Raw genomic sequence first — 15,039 nt, forward strand, 5'->3', positions numbered from 1 at the left:
TACTCGGGAGGCTGAGGCACGAGAATCGCTTGAACCCAGGAGGCAGAGGTTGCGGTGAGCCGAAATTGCGCCACTGCACTCCAGCCTGGGTGACAGAGTGAGACTCTCTCTCTAAAAAAAAAAAAAAAAACAAAAAAAAAACAAGAAAAAAAAAAGAATATTATGAAATCCACAGCTGGACTATCACCTGTTAAGTCTTATTTTTAATAGGGAAACAATGATACATACCTGTCTTTAATAACAGACAACTCTTAATTTCACCACTTAACATCCTATTATTTTGCCTATTCCCGTCGAATCTTTATGCATGTGTATTTACACTGTTATAAACATGGTGTGCAAACTATTTGTTGTTGGGCTATTTTCACCTCACATCAAGACTTGAAAATGCCCCCAAGTTTCTGTATATTTCTGTTTCTGTTCTAATGACTTACATGGTTGCATAATAGTCATGTGTTACAGTAGCATATCTTATTTAATCATTTCTGTCTTCTGGAACCATTAAGTTTATTCTAATTTTTAGCTCCTGGGTAACACCTCAATCTGTAACTTTTATGCATATGTCACTTTGCTTCTTGTTGCCCCAGGAATATATAGGCGGCAGAGGCCACCTTGATAGTGTTTTGTGTAGCCTGTTAGGCTGAGTCTAAGGATCATTGGGAATTAGCTTTGGGAAGGTGGGCATCTTAGGCCCAGGCTAATGAACTTCAATTTTACTTTATTCTTCATCAGCCATTGGACCTTCCTTTGACTAGAGCCCCAGTGATTTTCTAATTTGGCCGAAAATATTTATTTTTATAAAAAATTATTGGCTGAGCACAGTGGTTCACACCTATAATCCCTACACTTTGGGAGGTTGAGGTGGGAGGATCACTTGAGCCCAGGAGTTTAAAATCAGCCTAGGCAACATAGCAAGACCCCAAAGCTACCAAAAAAAAAAAAAAAGAAACAATTTTTAAAAATTTATTGAAGAGAGAGCAGTGCAAATTTGAAGAAATATGAAGTCATTTGGCAGAAGCTCCTTATCTCCTGGTGATGCTGGCACCAGGGTGGAGGAGGTGGGTACCAAAATCAATCTAATGTCACCAAAAACTTGGCTTTGCCTCCCCCATCCTTCAAATTCTAGAGGAAGACCTGCCTCTTACTCACGGAGCTGAAACTTCAGTGTATCCAGATTTCTCTCAGCTTCTTTCCCTCTTGCCTTTATCTCTGAACCACTAAGCCCACTTTGGACCCGGGAGCCCTTGGCAGTTTCCACAGCGTTCTCACATATACCTTCATTCTCAGCCTCATGCAGTTAGTGTGATGATTTTGATCCTCACATAGAACAGGCAGAGGCAGAAGGAGCTTGTTCCAGATCACACTGTCTGCGAGGGCCCGTGTGGACCCAAGCCTGGGTCTTCACAATGTTTCTCCCCTCCTACCACTACCTTGGCTCAGTCCCAGCTCTGTCACTCTGTGACTGACTGATTTTCAGACCTGCCAATTTTTTCTTTTGTCTTCTGTCTAAACTGAGCTGCTATGTTTAATAGATCAAAAATTTACTCTTCAGGGTGTTGAAAACAGTGTCCCAACCACCTTTTGTAGGAGAAAGAAACCTAGAAAATCTCCAACTCCATCACATGAGATCTGTGCTTGCCCTTTAGAGCTATTTCTCCATTATCTTGGTCAAAACAATGGAACTCAGCCACAGCCGAGAAGCAAAGTGACAACTGCATGAAAGATACCGATACCTGGGAGCTAAAAAGTAGGATAAACTTAATGGTTTCAGAAGAAAGGAATGATTAAATTAGATATGCCACCTCAACACAATGACTATTATGCAACCATGTAAGTCATTAGAAAGTTAGAATCCCGAAAGGAAAGCTATAGAAATCAAGCGAACATCATACAAAGAAAGGCTCAACATGGTCGTATCACAGATGTCTTGATTGGCAGATTGGCCGCTGTTCAAGTGGCATCTTACATTTACCTGTCTGGACAGGAGGTGCGCTGGTAGTGATGACATTCGCAGGGGCAGACACGGTGGGAGAGGAAAATGAGGCTTTCACAGGAGGTGGGGTGCCGGAGACATGGGTTTGGGGCATAGGGGAAGAGATCGTTTCAGACTGTGAGGGCATGTCAATGGCAGGGCTGGAAGCTATGGGAGCTGAAGGCTGGGGTGAAAGGGGGTGAATCTCCCCTATTAGAGAGGGAACATTGTGGGTCATAGGTGAATAATCTGGGGGCTCAGCAAAAGAGGTAGCATTGGGGACTTGGGAAAGCACAGTGGCCCGAGGCACCACTGGGATGGATTGGCTGGAAGAAAATGGTGGGCCACGTGGATGGTCAGCAAGACAGACAATGGGATCCTGCAGGTCACTAAAGGAACAAATCAGAGAGATACATGTGAGACACAAATGAGCTACAGAGGGGTCGAGACTTTCCCCTCTGGCAATCATCTGACACCGTCAAGTTGACGTAGTTACATCAGGGACATGACACTTCCAGCCTCTGCCATTTCACACCCTCTGTGCACCTGCCACTATCCCCCAGCCCCTGCCCACTTCTACCACCTACTTTCTGGGAGAGGAATGGGCAAGGAGAGATGCTCTTCTGTGACTCTCCAATTCACTGCTGCTCTGTGTCTCATGGTCACTCAATTGAGGGGATCTTCTCTGTGCTCCCGGGTGAGGGGAACTGCGAAATGTCTTGTGACCCAACTGGTTTTCATATACTAGGAATCTGTCTTGATCAACTTTACACTGCTATAGCCTGGCATAGTGGTAGCTGACCCATGGTAACTGACCCAAGAAATGTTGGTTGAATGAAAACAATGAATCAAGCTGGGGCAAAAGAGGTGGTCTACATCAGCTATGTCTTCAAGGTTCCTTTAGCTCAGTGGTTCTCAACCTTGGCTGTGCATGAGAACTACCCAGAATATTTTCTTTTTTTTTTGAGACAGAGTCTCACTCTTGTCACCCAGGCTGGGGTGCAGTGGGGTGATTTTGGCTCACTGCAACCTCCACCTCCTGGGTTCAAGTGATTCTCTTGCCTCAGCCTCCCGAGTAGCTGGGACTACAGGCACCTGCCACCATGCCCGGCTACTTTTTGTATTTTTAGTAGAGATGGGGTTTTGCTATGTTGGCCAGGCTGGTCTCGAATTCCTGACCTCCGGTGATCTGCCCCGCCTCGGCCTCCCAAAGTGCTGCGACTACAGGCATGAGCCACTGTGCCTGGCCTAGAACACTTTTTAAAACATATGTGTATATAGATTTCTGTGGCCTACTCCTCTGTGTTTGATTCAGCTGGTCTTGGGATGGGGCATGTGTATTTTCTAAACTCTCTGGCGATTTTCATGGGCATCAAAGGTGGAGAAGTCCTCACCTACTCTCTGGCACAAGATCCATCAGTCTTGAGAGATCTAGGGAGGAACAACTAGAGGAGGAGCAACAAACTATTACCCAGGGAATATTTACTCAAGGAAGCCTCTGACCGATCTAGTTTGAGATGGAGACTTAGAACACCAACAAGAATGTGTTCTCAGAGCTTCTCTAGGGTGAGAAGAGGGAGGAATATTAGGTCAAGGGGCCTAATGCAAGTCACATCTATAAAAAGAAAAGCCTGCTTGGTCCAGTCTGGCTGGTCACTTGGCCATAGGCCTCCCTGCATCCCCTGAGGTTCGGGGCAGTGAGGATAAAGGGTGTCAGACAGTCAGAAACATCATGAGTCAAAAAGCCTAGACTTGGCCGGGCGCGGTGGCTCACGCCTGTAATCCCAGCACTTTGGGAGACCGAAGCAGGTGGATCACCTGAGGTCAGGAGTTCAAGACCAGCCTGGCCAACATGGCGAAACCCTGTCTCTACTAAAAATACAAAAATTAGCCAGGCATGGTGGCGGGTGCCTATATTCCCAGCTACTCGGGAGGCTGAGGCAGGGGAATCACTTGAACCCGGCTAGCGGAGGTTGCAGTGAGCCAAGATTGTACCACTGCACTCCAGCCTGGGTGAAAGAGTGAAACTCTGTCTCAGAAACAAACAAACAAATAAACAACCTTCACTAGGGCTCCAGCTCTCACTACTCCTGTGGACAATTTACCCAACATCTCTCAGGCTCCATTCCCTAAGCTGTACACTGTAGCAATCCACCTGGCCAAGTTGGGGTAAAGGTGCTTTGCAAAGTATACATTAAATTTTCTTCAGCTTATCTGGGGGCCTGCAGAAGGCAGACCCCCAACACAGGCTCCTGTTCACTGGGCTCAACTGTGAAGAAGTTGCCTTCTACTCCTGTCACTTATGCTAGTCAGAGCCCTCCATCCACTGTGAGGCACACAGGGAAGTGGCAGAGCAGTGGTGGGCAATGCCAGCAGCACATCTGAACCCCTCAGAGTACCTCGGCACCAATGCCTGGGCTCCCACTCCAAATCAGGTGACCTGGAACCTCTGGCGGTGGGCGCAGGTGCCCATTTGAATGCATGTCATTTTAATGTGTTTCTTTACTGCGGTGTAGCCTGCATAAAGTGTACTAATCTTACATTTAGAGCTTGACGAATTTTATATATAATCACCACCTAGATCAAAACAGAGCATTTCCAGCACCCCAGAAGGCCACTTTGACACATCAGTATGTTTTAAAAATACCCCAGGTATTTCTAATGTACAGTTAAACCTAAGAACCAACATATTAGAAAGACCCTGGGTGGGCATCTAATTCTAGCCCAATGGTTCTCGAACTTGGCTGCACATTAGAATCACCCCACCCAGGAGTTTTTAAAAACTGGGAAGCCCAGGCCGCATCCTACACCAGTATCTGAGGGTAGGAGGCAGGCATCGATGTATTTTTAAATTCATTCATTCATTCATTCATTCAGAGACAGGGTCTTGCTTTATCACCCAGACTGGAATGCAGTGACACGATCATGACTCACTGCAGCCTCCACTCCCCAGGCTCAAGTGATCCCTCCCGCCTCAGTCTCCCAAGTAGCTGGGACTACAGATGTACATTATTCTGCCCAGCTAATTTTTAAAAACTGTTTGTAGAGACAGGGTCTCACTATATTGCCCTGGCTGGTCGCAAACTCCTGGCCTCAAGCAATCCTCCCACCTCGGCCTCCCAAAGTGCTGAGATTACACAGGCGTGAGCCACCATGCCCAGCTGCATCAATGTTTTTAAAACACTCCAGAGGATTTCAACATGCAGCCAGGATTGAGAACCACTAGCACTGCTCTACAGTCTCTATATAGACCCTCGGTGCTCAAAGTGGGGTCCATGAACCAGCAACACTGGCTTCACCTGGGGAGCTTGTCAGAAATGCAGAGTCTCAGGCCCAGGCCTTACTGGATCAGAGTCTGCATTTTAACAAGATCCTGAGTGATGGATGTGCACGGTGATATTTGAGAAGTGTTGATCTAGTCCATTTCCTAATTTTACAGAGCTCTAACTCACTTCTTCATTTGACCTGAGACTCTGAAGGTAAAAAAGCATCTGCTCTTGAACACGGATACACAGCTAGTTAATGACTGAGCCCCAGCTGGACATCAGTTTCACATCCTGACCCCTTTTCTATTCCTGTTTCTTCTTCTTAACCACCCTCTGAATGGGCAGCCACTAGGGGTCAGTGGGGCTGCCTCAAAAGAGGGATGCTCTTCTGATCCGATCCCAATGCTTCCAGAAACTCTATCCCCAAAATGGGGCTCAATGCTCCAGCTTAATGGGGCATGTGAAGCCGAATGGGGCATGTTACTCTTTACTTTTTATTGCAGAAAATGCTGCTACAAATCCTTAACCAAAGACTTTTACCTGTTCCTCAAGGTCCAATGTTTTAATATTAGCATATCCCAGAAATCTGGCCCACAAAGGGCAGACAGGCTACACTTAGCCTTCTCTTCCCATCTGAGAAGCTACACAGATTTTTTTAAAAGTCCTTTTTTTCCAAATACAATTTTTATCTGATTGTAGAAGAATATAGAAAATGCTGCAAAGTAAGAAAGAAAAGAAAAAGTAAAAAAGAAAAACAAAAAAAAACAACAACAACAAAAAACTCATAATGCCAGCAGGCAGGTCACTCGTGGGGAACCACAGTGAACATTTTCATTCATGTCCTTCCTGTTTTTTTCTATGTATACTTCTATACACCTGCAGTCACATCATGTGTGACTTTCAGAGTCTTTTGCTATTTTGGAGCACCCATCTCCCAGTTTCCCTCCATTGGAGCAATGATTTTAAGGCATCAATTCTCAACTTTGGTTGCACATTAGAATCGCCAGCAGGGCTTTTATTTTTATTTTTATTTTTATTTTTTTTGAGACAGGGTATTGTTCTGTCGCCCAGGCTGGAGTGCAGTGGCATGAACATAGCTCACTGCAGCCTTGAGTTCCTGGGCTCAAGTGATTCTCCCACCTCAGACTACAGGCACATGCCATGATGCCCAGCTTTTTTTTTTTTTTTTTTAAATTTTTAGTAGAAACGAGATCTCACCCAGGCTGATCTTGAACTCCTGAGCTCAAGCAGTTCTCCCACCTGGGCCTTCCATAGTGCTGAGATTACAGGCGTGAGCTACTGTGCCTGGTCCAGAAGGGCCTTAATGCCTAGGCTATATCCCAGACCAATTAAATCAGAATCTCTGAGCCTGGTGACTGGGAATCAGTGTTTTTTTTTAACTTTTTGTTGGAACTAATTTTAGGTTTACAGAAATACTATAAAAACAATACAAACAGCTCTGTATACCTCCCACGCAGCTTGGTCACCCAGTGTTAACATCTAACATCCAGAATTAGACCCAAATGCCTATCAAAATTTAGTATTTGACAAAGGTGACATCTCAGATCACTGGGGAAAAGATGAACTTTTTCATATTTAACTACATAAAATTGTTTCAAAATTTGCATGACAAAAAACATGATAAAGTCAAAAGACAACTAAAATACTGGGAGGAAATATTTGCAACATATACCATAGATATGCATATAAAGAGCTAATATGCACAATATATAAAGTACTTTTTTTTTTTTTTTTGAGACGGAGTCTCGCACTTTCGCCCAGGCTGGAGTGCAATGGCGCAACCTCGGCTCACTGCAAGCTCTGCCTCCCAGGTTCACGCCATTCTCCTGCCTCAGCCTCCTGAGTAGCTGGGACTACCGGCGCCCGCCACCACGCCCGGCTAATTTTTTTTTGTATTTTTAGTAGAGACAGGGTTTCACCATGTTAGCCAGGATGGTCTCAATCTCCTGACCTCGTGATCTGCCTGCCTTGGCCTCCCAAAGTGCTGGGATTACAGGCGTAAGCCACCGCGCCGGACTAAAGTATTCTTAAATAATGGATCAGATATCAATTAGAAAAAATACAGAAAAGACATGTAATTCACAAAAAGATACAAAACAGCCCCCAAATATATGAAAAAAAGTTCAGACTCTGCCTTAGTAAGGAAATGTTGATTAAAGTAACACTGAGCTGCCATTTCTCACCTATCAGACCGTGGAACATGTTTTTTAAATGACAAAACATTTAGTTGGTGAGTCTTGGGAGTCAGTGTTTTTAATGCTCCCCAGGTGATTCTAATGTGCAGCGAAGATTTCAAAGCACTGGTTTAAGGCAATGGTCCAAGTGGAAACTTCATACTGCAGAAAACTGCATTTTCCCTAAAACTGAAAGCCTTCTTTACTCCCCAAATTCTAAAACTCCTTAGCTAGCATGGTGATTTTTTTTTTTTTTTTTTTTTTTAAGGAGAAGGGTCAGCATGTTTGTTACATACCACTGAAGCTTTTCCAACTCTTCTGGGGAGGAAGGGCAGGGTGTCCTGACAGAACAGCAGCAGTGTTCTAGGGGAGACAAAAGGAAAAGGAACAAGAAAAATGCACGGTCAAGAACAAAGCAAGGTGGCAGCTCAGAACCATTAAGTATCACGGTTTCTACACTGCCTGCATTTAAAAGAGCAATCGTCTAAAACAGGTGATAAAATAGATTGGACGCCGTTATATTGACAATTATATACCGTATACATAGTAGTGCTCAAAAATATTTATTGATTTTTTGGGGGTTATATGCTTGCAGCACTAATCACTCTTCAGTAACTCCTAAGAGGAATTCACAAGTAAACACATCTTGGAGGACATGATATTAAGTGAAATAAGGCAGGCACAGAAAGACAAACACCGCATGATCCCACTCAGATGTGGAATCTAAAAAGTCAAACTCATAGAAACAGAGAGTGAAATGCTGTTTACTGGGGGGTCAGAGGCGGAGGGATTGGGGAGATGTTGGACAAAGGACACAAAATTTCAGTTAGGCAGGAGGAATAAAAGAGATCTATTGTACAACATGATGACTACAGTTAATAAGAATGTATTGTATGCTTGAAAAGTGCTAAGACAGTAGACCTTCAATGTTCTTACCACAAAAAATGATAGGTATGTGAGGTAATGCAAATGTTAAATAGTTGATATAGCCATTCTGTGATGTATATCAAAACATCACATTGTACACCACAAATATGTACAATTTTTGCTTGTCAATTTAAAAAGTGGACATATCCCAGTAGCAATCCATTGAACACTCCAAAAAGAATTCTCCTTCTCAACAGGGTTTATCATATTATCAAATAAGACATATTAAAACTTTATTAGCAGGGAGGGAGAGCATTAGGACAAACACCTAATGCATGCAGGGCTTAAAACCTAGATGATGGGTTGATAGGTGCAGCAAACCACCATGGCACATGTATACCTATGTAACAAACCTGCACGTTCTGCACATGTATCCCAGAACTTAAAGTAAAATAAAATAAAAAACTTTATTAGCAAGCAGGAAAAATAACCTTCTAGGGCTCTTTAAAAATTGCTCAATGGACAGGTGTGGTGGCTCATGATCCCCAGCACTTTGGGAGGCCCAGGGAGGAGGATCACTTGAGCCGAGGAGTTCAAGAACAACCTGGGCAACATAAGGAGACTTCATCTCTATTAAAAATGTTAAAATTAGCTGGGTGTGGTGGTGCATACCTGTAGTCCCAGCTACTCGGGAGGCTAAGGTTGGAGAATCACCTGAATCCGGGAAGTGGAGGCTGCAGTGAGCCATGATTGCGTCACTGAGCCTGGTGACAGACTGAGACTCTGCCTCAAAAAAAAAAAAAAAAGAGAGAGAGAGAGAAATTGCCCAAGGACAAAGGAGTCAAAACAGAAAGGTGTAACATATGTAAATTTATTAATTACATTTTCAATTAGAAAAATAACACATTAAAAGCCACATGAAGATTAATGCAGCAATAATACAATAATAGACAACTTACCCATCGGTTGAATCTTTACTCTTTCCAAAGCAGCTATTACAGCACATGCATTCATTGTATTATTCAGTTTTATTGTGAATGTACAATTTAATGTGCTGTAAGGAGAAATATACATAACCAGAATGTTACTAAATAGGAAACCTACCTACATATTTGTAATTGCTTTTGTAAACTTAGAGTGAGGAAAGGGGACACTGATACTGTTAACTTGTGATATCACCCCAATAAGCTTGTAAATACCCATTTACCACAGTCTGAATTTTACCCAGAAAGACTTTATATTAAGAGACATTTATGGAGGTTCACATTCACAGAGGTTGCAAACCAGAGACTCTCTGACCACACATAGGTGCTGGCTCATTTTGCCTACCTACACAATGAATAGGCAGGGGTGAAACTTGGTCGCAGAGACAAGCAAGCCCCTTGACACCTTTAATCTCACCCCCAAAACACTAGGCTGGCCACTTGCCTGGTGTCTATAAACATTTGAGTTTCCATCATGGGAGCCCTTTCACATACCAGTCTAGATGAACATCAAGATCTTTTTTTCTTTTTTTGTTTTAGATGGAGTCTAACTCTGTCGCCCAGGTTGGAGTGCAGTGGCATGATCTCAGCTCACTGCAACCTCCTTGCCTCCCAGGTTCAAGCGATTCTCCTCCCTCAGCCTCCTGAGTAGCTGGGATTACAGCCGTGCATCACCACGCCCCACTAATTTTTGTATTTTCATTAGAGATGGGGTTTTGCCATGTTGGCCAGGCTAGTCTCAAACGCCTGACCTCAGGTGATCTGCCCACCTCGGCCTCCCAAAGTGCTGGGATTACAAGCGTGAGCCACTGCACCCAACCACATCAAGATCTTTCAAATCCAACAATATCTTTCTGGGGCCGGGTGCGGTGGCTCACACCTGTAATCCCAGCACTTTGGAAGGCCGAGGCAGGTGGATCACTTGAGTCCAGGATTTTGAGACCAGCCTGGCCAACATGCTGAAAACCTGTCTCTACTAAAAAAATACAAAAAGTAGCTGGGTGTGGTGGCGGGCACCTGTAATCCCGGCTACTCAGGAGGCTGGGGCAGGGAGAATCACTTGAACCTGGGAGGTGGAAGTTGCAGTGAGCCGAGATCGTGCCACTGCACTCCAGCCAGGGCAACAGAGTGAGACTCCATCTCAAAAAAAAAAAGCTTTCTGGGAATTCTATCTAGATTATTAGATAGCTAAGAATTGAAGACATTCTCTCTGTTTCTTTCTACTTTAGCCTTGGTTTAGGTGAAAGAAAATTAATGTTGCAATAACGAAAAGAGGTCAGTGAAATGAACTAAATACATACAGTGGATAGGGAATACAATTTCACAGAAGACTTGCCCTTATTTGTACCAATGAATAGTTTAATGAGTAGAAACTCTCATTTTCTAGGACTTTGACTGTCACAGAAGGCTCAGGGTTCAGATACTGAGTGTATTGCCCTATAAGCCATCGGTTTACACAGCCAGGATAGCCAGTGGACACAATTCAAAATGATAATCTGTGCAACCCCAAATAATTGTTGGACAAGCTCTGATTCACCCCTGCGTGCATGTACTTGTTAATCTGTTCTTTTCTCTTTCTTTAAAAAAAATTTTTTTTCAGACAAAGTCTCACTCTGTCACCCACGCTGGAGGGCAGTGGTGCAATCTCGGCTCACTGCAACCTCTGCCTCCCAGGCTCAAGTGATTCTTGTGCCTCAGCCTCCTGAGTAGCTGGGATTACAGGTGCCCACCACCATGCCTGGCTAATTTTTGTATTTTTAGTAGAGATGGGGTTTTGCCATGTTGGCCAGGTTGGTCTCGAACCCCTGACCTCAAGTGATCTGCCTACCTCGGCCTCCCAAAGTGTTGGGATTACAGGTGTGAGCCACCACACCCAGCCATGTTCTTTTCTCTTTCTTTCCAATCTTTTCCTTCCCCCTCTTTCCTTCTTTTCCCAAGCTCCATGTTACATTCCCTCTTTTTGGTCTGGCCTTCACCCTGCCTGGACCACTGGGAGCCATTTCTTGGTTATGTTGGTGGCCCTTGGGGCTAAGGACACTGATGACCCTTAGCCTTGTGGAACCAGAGGTAAATGGCCCGATACTACACACTTCTCTGTGCTTTGTAAAGAAATGAGAAGATAGATATGACAGAGTGATCAGTGTTTGGAAAAATAAAAATATTTAAATCCAAAATGTCATTAATATGTATTTATTTTAGAGGACCCCTTTGCATTTGCAATTTAACTTAGACTCCTTAATACTTTATTTCTCATAAATGGAGAAATTATATTTATGAAAGTATTAAAAATGACTGACCTTTGGGCCTCTGCTGTAGCACACATTATAAAATAAGTCTGAAACAAAACAAAAAACATGTATACACATATATGTTACTTTGGGCAATTGGAAATATCAGAAAAGAAGACCTAAGGCTAATCACAGAATTTTAGAATCACGAGAGCCCTTAGGGATTGTCCATTTCACATTCCTACCAGATTCCCGGCATATCATCAACGCTCTTCAGGCCATACAATCTCCGTGAGGTCCCTATTACACAAGGAAGCTCATTTTCCTAGAGTTTATATTTTAAGAAACCCTTGGTGTTACATGAAGGAAAATCTACCTCCTTGTAATGTCTACCCATTGCTTCTAGTTCTGATTTTTGGAATAAAAAAACTAGTCCATTCATTCTCTTACACAACAAATTTGGGAGAATTTGAATACATATCTCCCAGGAATGCAGAACCCTATGCTTTCCCCCAGGTCATAACAATAATTATAAACAAGCTACAGGGTGCACTATGATTACCTCACTTAGGGTTTGCAGGGTTTTGTTGAGCTCTGAGCGTCTGTAATAAAATGAGAGAAATTGACATTAAGGAGACCATTAGTGATATTAAATTCAAAACATGTTAGATTTCAGCAATTAAATCAAGCACATGGTATATATTGCTTATGGTGTTCATTTTGAAGAAACAGAGAGTATACTAAGAGAGTCCTATGTGGCAAGAAAATAAATTATTTATATGACAAGGGAAACCAACCAGACGGGAGCTATGTCAGTTCTAGCCAAAAGTGAGTTATAAATTATGATTGGACAATTTTGTTATTCATTAGGCTACTGCAACCTCAGGCAGCTTCTTCTGGCAGAGGGTCAGAGGGAGAGCTGGCCCCAGGCAAAAATTTCTGAGAGGGGCAGGCCAGGCCACTCACCCTGGGGACCCTGTGCCTCTGATTTCTTCCTCACCCCGTCTCCCACTGACCTGGTCTGCTCTCTCTGGCCCTCTCCAACGCTGCCTTCCCCTCCTCACAACTCCCCCTTAGGAAATTCTCTCTTTCCTCTCCTCCAATCCCACTCCAAGCATGCTTTCATTTCTTCAAAGTGGCAGAGCTTCACATGAAGTTGGATAAGAGGAATCTAGTTAAAGAATTCACTCTAAGGCGGTAGTTCTCAAACAGGGGAGACTCTGCCCTCCAGGGGATATTTGGCCGTGTCTGGAGACATTTTTGGTTGTTACGCTGAGGAGGGTGCTACTGGCATCTGGTAGAGAGAGGCCAGGGATGCTGTTAAACACCTTACAATGCACAGGATACCCCCACAACAAAGAAGGATCCAGCCCCGGAAGTCAAGAGTGCCAAGGTTGAGAAAACCTGCTCCAAGGAATGGTGGCACCAGGCAAGGTCTGGAAGGAAGAAGGGAAGGACCATGGCAATAGTTGCTAACTCCTCAAGCTGGCAGGAGCCATTCCTCCGTAACTGTGCTCAGAGACCACCTCCTGGGCTCAAGCGATCCTCCTGCCTCAGCCTCCTGAGTAGCTGAGACTATAGGCACATACCATCACGCCTGGCTAATTTTTTATAGAGACCAGGTCTCACCATGTTACCCAGGCTGGTCTCAAACTTGTGGGCTCAGGAGATCCACCTGCCTCGGCCTCCCACAGTGTGGGATTATAGTCATGAGCCACCATGCCCCACCTACAGGTCACCTTCTTTCTGGGGGTTCCCCTATCCCTCCGCTGCGGTCCAGTTTAATTGCTCCTCCTGCTCTATATTCAGAGACTTAGAACATCCATCCTTTGGTACCCTATACAAGCCACCTTCAGTGCAGGGGTCGCACTGTATTGTTACTTGTTTCATCTTGTGTCTTCCCCACCAGATTCTAGAGCCCTCGTTCTCACAATTAGCCTCATGTTGGAAATGTGCCAACACCTGGGTCTCAGCCCCTAAATACTGATTTGTTATGGAGCATGCCTGGGCACTGGGATTTTTGAAAGCTCCCAGGTGATTTTAATATGCAACCAGGGATGAGAAACATTGCTCTAGACTTGGTTTCCTATCTCAGAGAATTGGGTTTATCCCTGTGGATCCCCAAGGCCCAGCACAAAGTAGGTGTTCAACAAATGCCTGGTGACCTTAAATGAACTCAGTTCTATTTCTAGTCTAGTAATTAAGAGTAATTACAAGTATGCCAAGTTGTATTCTAATTGTAAATTTGTGAGTTAAAAAAAAAAAAGTTTTGGCTGGGCACGGTGGTTCATGCCTATAATCCTAGCACTTTGGGAGGCTGAGGCGGGCAGAACACTTAAGGTCAAGAGTTTGAGACCAGCCTGGCCAACATGGCAAAACCCCATCTCTACTAAAAATACAAAAATTAGCCAGGTGTGGTGCACACGCCTGTAATCCCAGCTACTCGGGAGGCTGAGGCACGAGAATTGCTTGAAGCCAGGAGGGTGGAGGTTGCAGTGAGCCGAGATGGCATCATTGTATTCCAGCCTGGGCAACAAAGTGAGACTCCATCCCAAAAAAAAAAAAAAAAAAAATTATTCTATTATTGTCCAGCTAAAGTTTCAGATCCTTCCAGAGAATTGATCTCTTCTGCTTTACATTTCACATATATAAATGGTTAGAAAAGCTAGATTTCATTAGGAGGTCAAAGAATAGGCATAAAGGACATGAATAACACCCCACCCCACTCCCAGTTCTCACTAGTTGAACTTCTTAACCACTACAAACTGAGTAGGCCCTAGGGATGTTTGCTATCTGCCAAATGCTTCTCTCTGCCTAGGTGTTGCTGAATCATCAGATGTAGCCTGGTGCAAAAGCTAATCTGAAAGATGACCCATAAGAAGAGGGATTTGTTTTGTTTTGTTTTTAAACGAAAGATTTTTCTTTTCAGTGTCATCACAGACACTAGAGCACATTTGCTTCAAAAGTTTATAACAATCTCATTTGTGAGGCAGTAGCAATGTTGAGAGTAGATGAATTTTGTCTCTGATGCTGCTTTGCTGGCTGCTATGGGGGCATAAACGTGAAGTTGACCCTTTTGGTGACGGACACAGTAAGATCATCTCCTGGCCTAGGCCATCCTGGTGGCTGACATTTTGACTTACTGTTTAACTGGGAGCATCTTTTTTTTTTTTTTGAGACAGAGTTTCACTCTTGTCACCCAGGCTGGAGTGCAATGGCGCAATCGTGGCTCACTGTAACCTCTGCCTCCTGGGTTTAAGCAATTCTTCTGCCTCAGCCTCCCGAGTAGCTGGGATTACAGGCGCCCACCACCACGTCCAGCTAATTTTTGTATTTTTAGTAGAGATGGGGTTTCACCATGTTTGCCAGGCTGGTCTTGAACTCCTGACTTCAGGTGATCCACCTGCCTCGGCCTCCAAAAGTGCTGGGATTACAGGGGTGAGCCACCGCACCCGGCCAAGCGGCATCTGTTTGTAATGCATTTCTCATTATCTGTGCTTGTCCTTGTAAGCCCAGGTCTACTTAACA

At 44.1% G+C, this 15,039-nt stretch overlaps 1 protein-coding gene across 22 annotated transcripts in view; it reads right to left on the reverse strand.

Moving 5' to 3' along the window:
• The window catches only part of ADGRG2 (adhesion G protein-coupled receptor G2), a 142,327-nt gene that overhangs the window by 22,747 nt on the left and 104,541 nt on the right, over positions 1 to 15,039 (reverse strand). For all 22 annotated transcript variants that reach the window (XM_055269349.2, XM_055269347.2, XM_055269345.2 and 19 more), the window contains 5 exons: positions 12,074 to 12,113; positions 11,581 to 11,618; positions 9,260 to 9,354; positions 7,730 to 7,796; positions 1,973 to 2,361 (listed from right to left, as the gene is read on the reverse strand). In XM_055269349.2, the coding sequence (XP_055125324.1) occupies positions 1,973 to 2,361; positions 7,730 to 7,796; positions 9,260 to 9,354; positions 11,581 to 11,618; positions 12,074 to 12,113 (629 nt within the window). The remainder of the gene's footprint in view (positions 1 to 1,972; positions 2,362 to 7,729; positions 7,797 to 9,259; positions 9,355 to 11,580; positions 11,619 to 12,073; positions 12,114 to 15,039) is intronic.

Source organism: Symphalangus syndactylus, chromosome X (genome assembly GCF_028878055.3).
Source record: "Symphalangus syndactylus isolate Jambi chromosome X, NHGRI_mSymSyn1-v2.1_pri, whole genome shotgun sequence".
In the NCBI taxonomy this organism is placed as follows: Eukaryota; Metazoa; Chordata; class Mammalia; order Primates; family Hylobatidae; genus Symphalangus; species Symphalangus syndactylus.